General features: G+C 32.4%; 1 protein-coding gene across 1 annotated transcript in view; it reads left to right on the top strand.

Moving 5' to 3' along the window:
• The window catches only part of LOC150079913 (uncharacterized), a 35504-nt gene extending 28562 nt beyond the window's left edge, over nt 1-6942 (top strand). The window contains exons 7-9 of the mRNA XM_090383973.1: nt 882-1125; nt 2311-2368; nt 6823-6942. Coding sequence (XP_090240099.1) covers nt 882-1125; nt 2311-2368; nt 6823-6935 — 415 coding nt within the window. The 3' untranslated portion in view covers nt 6936-6942. The remainder of the gene's footprint in view (nt 1-881; nt 1126-2310; nt 2369-6822) is intronic.
• Nucleotides 6943-12293: the final 5351 nt, after the last annotated feature.

Below are 12293 nucleotides of genomic sequence, written 5' to 3'. Positions count from 1 at the left end.
CATTTTCTTTGACAGTGTGTCAGGCCAGCATTCCACCAAGGTTTCAAGTAAGGGGACACAATGAACACAACCAATTTCCAATGGAATGAATTTATGGTTAAAAAACACTTCTTAAAATTAAAGGTTTAGAGGAAGAAATAGTCTAGACCAGCAGTTTGCAAACTGTGTGGCATAGCAAACTCGCAGGGGCACAACGGGATATTTTAAATATTCGAGGGAAACAGCGATTCTTGACATCTGTCGGACACCGCAAGAACTACTAGCTCGAGGTAGTAACACAATTTCAACATTACTTATTAAGTTGTTTGGACCTAACTACTTAATAAATGGAACTGTTAAGTGTCTCTTTTGGACTAAGGGTGCCGTGAAAAAAAAATAGACACCAAGGGTGCCTTGAATCGAAATAGTTTGGGAACCTCTGGTCTAGACTGAATATAAAAATAAATTAAAAATAACTAAATAAAAAAAAAGAAGAGATAAATTATTAGAATTAAAACTAGTATCGGCACAACAAACAATTATTGCCTTTGAGAATTTGATAAAATGCATTTTTTGAGATTATGCAAATATTTCACATTTTTTGTGAGGATAGTTTCTAATTATCTCCTCTTCACAGCACCCACCACAAAAGTAAATTGACCTTCTTCATTTTATTGTATAAGATTTTGTTTTGCTGAAAGTTTTTTTTTTTTTTTTTTTCCTTATTTAGCTAAAGATGTTCTCACATTAAGTATTGTATATGACTTTATATGAACTTTCAAAGCAGTAATTTGATGAACAACTTGAATTAAATAGAGGAAAACTAAATATGGCTTTCTTACTTCCTAAGTTATTATTGCTTTATTTTGGACTTTGCTACTATTGCAATATTTCATTTTTAGGTGTGAATGTTATGACTACCTGTTTTACATTGCTGTGAAAATGAAGCAATTAGGTCTTGATCCCATGATGCCACCACTCGAGGATGCTGTAACTACTACCGTACACAGTGCTGGAGATAATCTTTATGCTTCGCTAACAGAGGTGGAGAATAATGCTTCATTAGAGGAAGATATTATGGTTACTGATGATATAAATCTGGTCAGTACAACTGTACAGCCCACAACGTTAGCTGAAGCAGTCCAGGTAATAAACTGAAATTCATTACAGACTGTTCTTTAGTTGTGATAAGTAACATAATCATAAATGACAGCATGAAATACCATTTATGAATTTCAAGCTGGACATAAAGTTGCCATTGTAAGATAGTACTCGTTTAGATTTTATTGGGGGAGGGGGAACCAGCCAAGAAATAATTTTATAGTTTGTAAAGTATACACATTTTGCTTTCATAAATGTGTATAGTTTATTATAGAGTGAATGGAATTGATTATTTTAGCTTTGAGCATTTTCACATGAATCTGAAATAAAATTAATTATTGTATTAAATAAGAATGTGTTATTTAATTTTCTTCTCATGCACTTACTAGTGCATGAGCAGAAAATTTTTATCATACTTCCTTACTGTATAGACAAGCTGTAATTAATGTAAGAAGTGCAAGGGGGAATCATTTAATTTTTTTTTTAATAGACTACAGTGACCCTTCTGTCACTATCAATAAGTTGGAGTGAGTTGCACATGATTTGGCAATGAAAAGGTTCAAATATTTATTTGTTATGCTTCATACACCAACTAGAATTAATGTATAAATTTGAAATTTTTTTCCATAAAATTTGGAATTGCACATGTTACCAAATGCATCTCACTGCTTACTACTGCTAGAGCAGAAGACTGTTTCTTAATACTTCATGACTGATAAACTTAGTAGTTATATGTATGCAGGAAAGAAGTATTAACAAATATGAAGAAGTTATCTTAAGCGGTTTCCCTTGCATTGGTCAGTAATGAATAAGGAAACTCCCTGTACCTGTGTGGTGTCTTTAGGATTCAGAAAAGAATTTCCACACCAAAAATTTAATTACAAACAGAATGGACACTCCTGATGTCATGCAAAAATATTAGGAAGAATAGGAATGGAGAACAAAATCAAAATTCTGGAAAAAGAGTATGCATTAATTTCAATGGGCATATATACTGTATACACATAAAGTTAATTATTATGAATGAAAATAAGGAAAATCAAAATTCTGGGAAAAAGAGTGCATTCATTTCAATGAGTGTATATATACTGTATACACAAAGTAATCATGAGTGAAAATGATGAATTTCATTTGCACAAAGTATTTTTTAATCAGTATTTTTGTGCGAAAATACTGATTAAATATAAAATTAAATAGCCTAAATAACAACCTATGTTTCATTTTTTTTAGGTTGTGATGGATGAGAGGGAGGATGAAACTTGTGACCTACCTAGCAGTGCAATAACAGGTGATGTTTGTTTAGGGTTTTTTTTTTTTTTTTGTTTATAGTGTATTAATATGAATAAAGGTGATTTTCCATTTTCCTCAAAATGTTTAAGATCAACATTGCAGGATTTCTGAGAAATCCTGCAATATTAGGAATAATAAAAATTTTGTTATTGTCACAGGTTTTGATTAAAGTGGTTCAACAAAACAGAATTGAGGAACTGAGAGAGGTGGAATTAGCTTCTTTATGTATACAAATACAGAACTCTCAATTTTCTGAGGTAGATGGTAAAACAAAGTTCCCGGTTAAAAATACAGCAAGTCCCCTACATACGTAAGAGATACGTTCCAGGACTTCTTATGTAAGTTGAGTTTTACGTAACTAACTCTGAAATGACTAATAAAATATTGCTACTATATCCCTGATATGCCAAAATTACAAAAACCACATAATATCCTCAGAAGAATGAAGAAAAATAGTTATATATTTTTAATTAGTTAAATTAAAAACTTTATCTGGGGACAGCGGTGAAGTAGCCAGAGTGGCACATAAGAAAAGAAAACATAAAAGGAAGAAAAAAAAAAACTGATTTGTATTTCGTAGCCTTGGTTATTATAGTTAACTTCATTGGTGCCAATCACTTTACTGCTTCTCATATTCTGTCTTTCTACTTTATTATTGTGTTCACCGTTGTCACTGACAAATCTGAATTCCACACAATACTTGTTAATGTTTGGCCATTTTCATACATTCTTATTATTTTAATTTTCTGATCCAACTCGATCGCTTTCCTTTTCTTGGTAGCATTACTAGTAGCATAGTCACTTATTCTCTTAGTCAGCACCATGATAACAGTGAAAATTAAATTTTCTGAAAATAACTTCACAGGGTTAAGGCAAAAACTCACTATTATCACTCCATGCAAGCTCACATTTTACTAAAGCACATTTCCAGAGTTCACTGCCATAAAACAAAAACAATTTGCACTTTCTGGGTTACTGGGCTTTTCTGTTAGTGCAATCTATTATAAACGGGTTGTAAATTCGATCTTATTGTATTTGCATTAATACCGATAGCTGGAATTGTGTGGGTTTTTACAATATTATAGGTGAAATGTGTGTCCCCTTCATTGAAATCTTCAGTCATATAAAAAAAAAAATAACATAATAACATAACATATATAAATAACATAAGTCTGAAGCTACGTAAGTCAGGATCTTATGTATCAAAAAATGTTCAGCAACCTATGTAAAAAATATGGCGATAGATAAAAAACAAAAAATCTTACCATGCACTACTTGCGTATCAGAAACGCATTTATTTTTTATGATGTCGATTTTAAATCTAATAGCTCCCCTTTATTTTTTACAATGTCGCATATGGTTTGGTCACCAACATTATAATGGTTCATTAGAGATTTAACAGATGCACCGTTTTAAAACTTTTGAATAATTTCAAATTGTTGTTTAATTGAAAGTACAACTCTTGCGTTTGCCCATCATTTTTGCGATTTATAAACAAAAAAAAATTTTAAAAAATAGTTACTATAAAAAAAAAATTCCGACATCCCTGACATAAATAACGAAACAAAATTCGTCCTTTAGCGGTGTGACGGAACACAACAATCGACGCAATGCATTAAAAGAAATTAAACATTTGGTCTCTTTTTTTCTTATTTATTATTTATTTTTTTTGAGCTGCGGGTGTGAAGACAGCGGGGGTTGCAAGATAATAATCTTCCAATGATGACTTATAACGGAGCTTCTTGTCGCTTATTTGCAACGTGCAAAACATCTGTTTATACCTATTCTAGTTATTAGTTGAATTTTATGATTTCTGGTTGATTTTTTTTTTTTTTTTTTTTAATTTTTTATTTGGAGTCAAGGTGTCCTGGTAAATCAAGAGTCTGCTGTATAGTATTTAGATGCATGTGCAGAATTTTCCAGATTACCTTCATTGGATCTAGGATATGATCATGCTGTCATCATCTTTGATAAAATTGGAATTAACAAGTTCAATCAAAATTGGGATTTCATGAATTGTAAATTATCCTTACAAACTATGCAACCAGCTCAATCTTTTTTTTTTTTTTTGGGGGGGGGGAATGAAGCAGTGTTTATTTTAATTGAAGCAAGCAATAATCCATAATTTTGAAGAGTTTGAAAACATCACTTGCCATCAGCAGCAGAAATAAAAAAAAAAAAATGAGGGAAAATATACTCTTTGGTGTACTTAGGTAAAGTATACCAAAGTATATTTTAAATACTATAAAAATATTTTAAATAATAAAATAACTTTTAAAATTGTGGTTAAACTGGAAATTATTTTATTATAATTCACAAAATTTATTCCATTCCTCATTGCTGGAATTTTTTTTGTATCATATCTGCTTTTTCTCTTCTATCAATTGTTGGGTTTTACATCATGCAAACAGGCAGATAACTATGTTGAGGTACAAGGATCCTCACCCTATCCAACCATTCATGCACCCACTAGGAATATTTACTTATTAGCATCCGTTACACATTCCGACTAATTATAAAAATATAGATAGGAGCTTTCATGAATTTTGTTAGGCTCATATCATGTAATTAACCTCTATGGAGGAGGAAACTTTTAGCCTACCTAGCAGTAAAGAACAGTGATGTTTGTTTAGTGTTTTTTTTTATTTTTTCATTTACTGTGTATTAATATAAGTACTGATAATTTCCTTAAAAAAATGCTTAAGTTTGTCATTACATGATTTGCCAGAAATCCAATGACATAGAAATAAATAAATGAAAGTTTTGTTGTTACAAGTTTTGATTAAATTGGTTCAGTTTTCCTGTCTTTATAGACCTCTTCCCCACATATTTTTTGCAGCTTACACTAAAGTTCTCTTAAATTTTTGCTATTCTTCATCTTATACCATGTTAGAATCAGGAATACCATTTAACTTTTGAATAAGAAAGTTTCTGTATATATTCACAAATCTGAGGGCCCTTCCAGTTTTTGTCCATTTTAACACTTTCTGATACTTCATATTTTTGATGACACTAATTACAATTTTCAGTTTTTTTTAATGTTGCACTTTGAGGATTCTATTAAAAAAATAATTACATATATTTTATGTATTATTATTACTATAATAACCTTTGATATTTGGCAATACATAAAGAGAAATTTTACCAAACCAGTGGCATTATTTCGTATTATTAGAATATACACTGTGCTGCCACTTTATTAGGTACACCCCTGCTGTGCACACAAATGGTTTGTCCCACAACATTGCAAGTCACATGACCACAATTGTGGATATAAATGCAGCAGAACAACATTTCTAGTATCAGTTAAGCAAACAAACCATAGCAAGGATGGGAAAAAGGGGTGATCTAACGGACTTCGAACGTGACATGGTAGTAGGTGCAAGATGTGCTGGACAAAGAATCTCTGAAACGGCAGTTCTCCTGAACTTTTCATGCACCACAGTTTAAAGGCTGTATTGAGAATGATGCAACGAACAGAAAACATTCTCTCAACAGCACTCCTGTGCAGGAAAATCGCTTGTTGATGAGAGAGGTCAGAGGAGGATGGCTAGAATTGTGCAAGCAAACAGACAGGCCACAATGTCGCACATGTCAGAATACAACCTTGGTCTGCAGAACAAAATATTGCAACAGACCTCTAGTCGCACTTTGTCGCGAATGGGCTACAACAGCTGACGGCCACATCGTGTACCTTTGTTATCAATGAAGAACAAGAGAGCACGCCTCCTGTGGGCACAACACTAGCACTGGACTATTGAGGATTGGAAAACAGTTGCTTGGTCTGAGTTCAAAGTTTGATGAAAGGCTCAGAATTTGGCAAAAACAACATGAATCCATGGACTTGTCATGTCTGACAACTACTGTGCAAGGTGGTGGGGGCAGTGTTATGGTGTGGGGAATGTTTTCTTGGCACATGTTGAATCTATTGATACCCATAGATTCACGTCTGAATGCCACATCGTACCTAAACGTCGTTGCTGACCAAGTGCATCCGTTCATGTTGACAGTTTATCCTCAGTCAGATGGTTATTTCCAGCAGGATAATGCGCCGGTGCACAAAGCCCGAATCACTATGGAATGATTCCAGAAACATAACAATGACTTTTCTTTGCTGCAGTGGCCCGCTCAGTTCCCTGGATCTCAATCCTATTGAACATCTTTGGAATGAGCTGGAAAGGGCTGTTTGCTGCAGGCCTACACCTCCATAGAATCTCAAGGAACTGCGTGACACATTCATTCTGCATGGTACTCCATTCGTATCTTGTTCAATCTTGTTCATCCGTGCCTAGGCGAATTCAGGCTGTTTTGAAGGCTAAAGGAGGCTCAACACGCTACTGGGCAGGTGTACCTTTTAAAGTGGCAGCACAGTGTATGTACACAGTATATTTGGTAACAAGAATATAAAATAGCATGAATTGATTTTTTTTTATATATATATATATAATACAGGTACTGTACCAGAATTAAAAGACGGACAAGAAATTACCGATACAGTTTATCCTGTATCCATGCAAACTAGCATTTATCAAGACGGACAGACTACTTATATTGTTTACGTGTAATATATCCCGAAGCAGTCATTTACTGTAAGATTTCTCTCTTGTGAATAAGGAAGGAACTTTGTAGAAAAATGTAAATAGAAAATAAAAATGATTTTAATAGATAAACTTTGTTTGACGTGTGTTTCTTGCCATACTACCCTCAACCTCATTAAAATGAATGGAAGACTTCAATTATAACAATTTTATATTATTGCATTTGTCCCACTGCCCAGTTCTCACTCCTTCCCTTAGTCTCCACCCATCATTCAATTTTATCTCCACAACCCCAACTTCTGACCTATAAAATAAATTTTGATAATAAAGAAAACCCTGCACTGCATGAATGATAAGGATTTAACGAAACACAATAATAAAATAATTGCTCAGAAAAGCTTTCAGTAAATTTAAAAAAAATCACAGGTGTACCCTGTTCGCACAAAAGATGTTTTATGTGACTTTTTTTAACTTATAAATTTCGAAAAGCTATAACAGAAATCATGAATGATGTAATTTATGCTCATGCCCGCTGCTTACTCTACCAAATCAATGTTTGGAAGAGGTTAGGCCAATAGCCTAATTACCCATTTGACTGTAGCCATTTGTTGAATAGTATGATTTCAACAATACAAGTATTTGTATTGTTACAATCATACTATCATATTGGATCATGTTACTCTGTCATGCTTTGTCGCCAATTACACATGCAGCTCTAACGACATCTGCAAGAAACGACAGTATCCATGCATAATACGTTATTGAAACTACGACTTGGCTCAGGATCTCAATGAGTACAAGCATGAGATGGTAATGTTGCACACTTCTTTTTTGCAATGAAACAGAGATACTGTCAGAGATAAAATATGTCAAAATCTGTGACAACAATGAAGAGCTCATACTAGAACATAAATTGTATGAATCGGACTTGAACATTTCACAAACTGATTGAAATATGTAAGACGATGTGACCCTAATGTAGCATGCAGTAATGACCTGCATAGCCTTGTAACGTGGCTGCGAGAAGACCCTTTTCAAAACTTTTACAATCATCCAAACAGCGAGATGAATGAGGATCTAAAGCTTGCCACGCTCAACCGACTCAGTGCAATTGCAAAGAAATACAAAAACTTGATGACCAATGAGGACTTCTGCAACCTAATAAGAATGGCCAATGACAAGCAAAAGATTCTACTCACATGTAATTTAGAGTCTTATCTCCTAATTGTGGACTGATTCAAATATTTCTTGACCGGCCTAACTGGTTGCAGAATAACATTTATGATTTGCCTCTTGATTGAAATATACAACAGTTTCTGTAATACAGATGGGTACTGTAATGCCTACATTACATGCACTTCAACTGGTAAGGCTGAAGCGCATGTAATGTAATGATCTTGGGTGTGCTCAGAGTTGGTTATGCCAGCTCAGAGCACATCCAAGATCACTACCCTCAAGGTATCTTCTCTGGTTACCAAAAGGTTTCTGCCACAGGTGGCAATGGCATGCCCTGAATCATAAACATTTTTCTGCCAACAGCTGGTTTATACAGCTCTGAGCACATCCAAGATCACCTCCCATAATCCTTTGTGCAATCACTTCTCCCGACTCTGTTTTTCTTTGTTATGAAATGGAAATAATGTCAAATGACGTCATTTCCGCATCGCAAAATCATGACCCATTGATTTTACTACTGTCCAAAATTTAGTAGGTGCCACCAAAGATGTTTACACATCAAAAAAATACTTTAAAAATCTAGTGTAAAAACTTTTTGAAAGGGGCTGGTGAAGAAGTCCAGCAGCATACATCAAGGGCAATAAAAAACCGATATCAATAATGAAGTTTTATAAATACTTCCAGTTCATGTAGAGCCATCCCCAAGGAAACTACTTTAAAAACGTGACAAAAGCGAGTAAGCTCAATTTTAACTTATAAAGTCACTTCTGGAACTTTCCAGCCACATCTTGTAGACAGATATGCCTTAGCACTTTGATATAGATTTCCTTTAATATAGTAGTAAAATTGTCTCAACCCAACATGCTGCCTGGTAAGATTTTAAAATAATGCCTTGTGATGTTTTCTAAAAGTTGAAAGTATTTAAAAAGGTATTTGAAAATATGTCTGTTATTCATGTTAAGATTTTAATACCAGTAGTTAGTATTATGATTAAGCATTTAGTATATTTCTACAATGTGTACACAAAGTAGTCATTTCACTTTACATGTGGAGGTATTCCAGGATCTTCGATTGACTTATCTGTAATACTTATGATCTGAGCGAACTTCAGAATACCTTGGAGGTTGGTTACATAAGTCAAAATAAAGTTCCAGTTTAATGTTCAGCAGTTTAAGTAATCAGTAAATTCCCTTGATGTAATGTTTTTTTTTATTTATATCACTTCATTCAATTTTTTGTAAAAGAATCAAGGAATAGTTGGGGGAGATTATTTACATCTTGATTTGATCACATATATCAGAAATAGCAGAAAAATGCACGAAACTCCTATATTCATTAAACACTGGTTCAAATATTATCATTGTGCTTATAACTTCCTGATTTAAATATTAACTATTTGCAGAAACATAACAATTACTTAATTTCATATTTAAACTAACATATTAAATTCTGGTTAATATCATAGTCATTTTCTGGTTGAGACTTTTCAAATGATACCCGATTTATCCTTGTAGACACGACTCAATGCTAATATCATGAACAAATGTATATTTGAAGATGGTATTGATTATGTATAATAGATTTGTGAACCTTGCTCAGTTTTTATAAGAGAAAATCAGTTTAATATAGTTAGGGAAGGACATTACGTGGTTGTTTTCCATTAAGATTATTACTAAATATAATACCGCTCTTATACCATGTGAAATCAGTAATATAGTTTATTAAGCTTTAGCCTAAGCTGCTATAAATTGAGGTAATGTTTCAGGTATCTTACCGATACCCATCATCAGACCATACTGCTGACAGACTCCTCTTGCTAATGCTCCCAGAAACCTGATGTGCATACCTCTGGTTTCTGAGAGCATTGGCAAAAGGAGTCCATCAGCAGTACGGTCTGATGATGGGTATCGGTAAGATACCTGAAATTTTACCTTAATATATAGTAGTTTAGGCTAAAGCTTAATAAATTATATTATTGATTTCACGTGTTATAAGAGTGGTATTATATTTAGTAAAAAAAATCAGTTTAATACATTCAGTAAAACTAAGTTATAATTTAACTGAATGAGAATCCTTTGCAATCTAAAGGTAAACAAAAGTATGTGTCCTATGTCCTTCATAAAAGTTTATAAAGCCTGCTAAACTTACCCAAAAATGAGTATGCTTATTCTTCATTTTTTTTTTTTTTTTTTTACTTTTGAGCTAAGTTTATAAAAAGGCCAAGATTTCTATTTAAATCAAACTACAGTGAAACCTAACATTGTGACTACCTTTGGTTCCATATATATTTGGCCACCTTGTAGAAATATAAAAAATATATATATATAAAATTTAAAAAATCACAATATAATAAATTTTAATGAGACAATAGAAAAGTTTTTTAAAAACATTTTATTTGAAACAATTATTTTTATATTAATTATAAAAAGTCAAAACTAAAAATTATTTAATTATATACTTTAATTATAAAAATCTTAAAACTAAATAGATAAAATATATTTTTATTTCCTTTTCTAAAATAGATTGTAACATTTTATTAGTATCTAAATTGAAGATAAATTTTTAGGTCCTAAAACAGTATTTAAACTTTCTCGTATTGGAATTTTAAATTCTTCGACATCCGATTTCATTATTTGCATTCATACTTTCACTTAAATTGTCATTGTACCTAGCAGAATCATGAAGCTCTTTTTCCCAGTTTTCACATGTGACAATCTTCTTCAGATTCTGTATCAATGTTTACACTTATCTGCTGTCCAAGTTGAACAATTTATTTTTGTACTTCTATAAAATTGGTTCTAACATCAACCTTATAATTTAATTCCACATTTATTGAAACATGTTTGTATAATATTTTCACTAACTCACTCTTCCAGGTCAATTTTATGTATTCAAGAATGTCTGCTAATGAAAATTTTTTAAACTAATTCAACATTTCATGCCATGTCCATATTTGCTACTAATGTAGTTAAAATACATCGGTGGTAGAACAGTTTAAATGATTGATGATAGCTTGATCGTGGTTCACAAACACAATGTATTAACAGGAAAAAATAATATGACAACATTACTTAAATTCAAATTTTTGGGATGATATGGGCATTACCTAATAATAGTAAGATCTTCCTATTTTCTTTTTTCATCCAAATTATGTAGCCATTCAGAAAAACAGCATTTGTCATCCATGCTTTTTATTAGCATACCAATCAACATTCATGGATGCATTTTCATGTTTCTTTTCATTCCAAAGAATTTGCACACAGTAAAACTGTCACTTTGTTTTTATTTTTTTTATGCCCAAAAGAATTAGAAACTTTAAACTCGATAAAGCATGATAAAAGAGGCTGGTTTCATCTACATTAAAGATGTCTAAGATTCATATTATTGTGTTAAAGATGGCAAATGTGAAATCCACTGTTCCACATCATTTTCATTCACATGCATACTTTCACCAGTCTTCAAAACAATGTTATTTCTAAGCCATTAACTTCCATTGCTAGCAGAAAATGTCTTTTTTTTTTTTTTTAAAGCTTTTACAAAATTCAAAGCTTTGTCTTGTAGTATTGGATCACTTACTGGAATTCCCCTGGCATGAGCACTGTCAAACCAGATGGGTATTAACTCATTAATTTCTTCATATGGTTGATATATTTCTTACTGAATATTTTTATTTGTATGCTGAATCCACTTTTCTTTAATATTTTTTTTTCTTGTTTTTTTTTGAATTTGCATTTTACCACAATTGTACTTTTTTGCCAAATGTCTTTGCAATAAACCCTCTTCCGCACTTCTCTAACTTTCACTTGCATTTCTAAATTTTAAATTTATTTTGCTTTTTCTGCCATCACATTTATATTTGAAGATGGAAATCAGAAATAAATGAATGAAATACCTATTTGGTAGCAATATTTATACAGTTACTTCAGAAACTCTAAGATTCGTAGAAATCTGTGAAAAACATTGACTGCCAAAGAAGAGGATTAACAGTCTTGGTCAGGTAAGACTAAGACAATGGTCATCTTAGAGAATTTCAGATTCATAGAAAACTGGAATACACCCGCTGCCAAACAACAGGATTAATGGTTGCGATCGAGTCAGAGAATGGTTGCCTTAGAGAATAGTTTTAATACAAGACACTTATTTAAAACAGTTCTAAAAAATATTTGTCTTTTGTAAAGGTTGAGGAGTTGATCGCTTAGAGGTTTCACT

The sequence above is a fragment of the Mastigoproctus giganteus genome, chromosome 10 (genome assembly GCF_048544385.1).
Source record: "Mastigoproctus giganteus isolate SK-2022 chromosome 10, ASM4854438v1, whole genome shotgun sequence".
Lineage (NCBI taxonomy): Eukaryota > Metazoa > Arthropoda > Arachnida > Uropygi > Thelyphonidae > Mastigoproctus > Mastigoproctus giganteus.
Note: the sequence above shows the minus strand (reverse complement) of the source record. Positions and strands in the feature narration are given on the sequence as shown.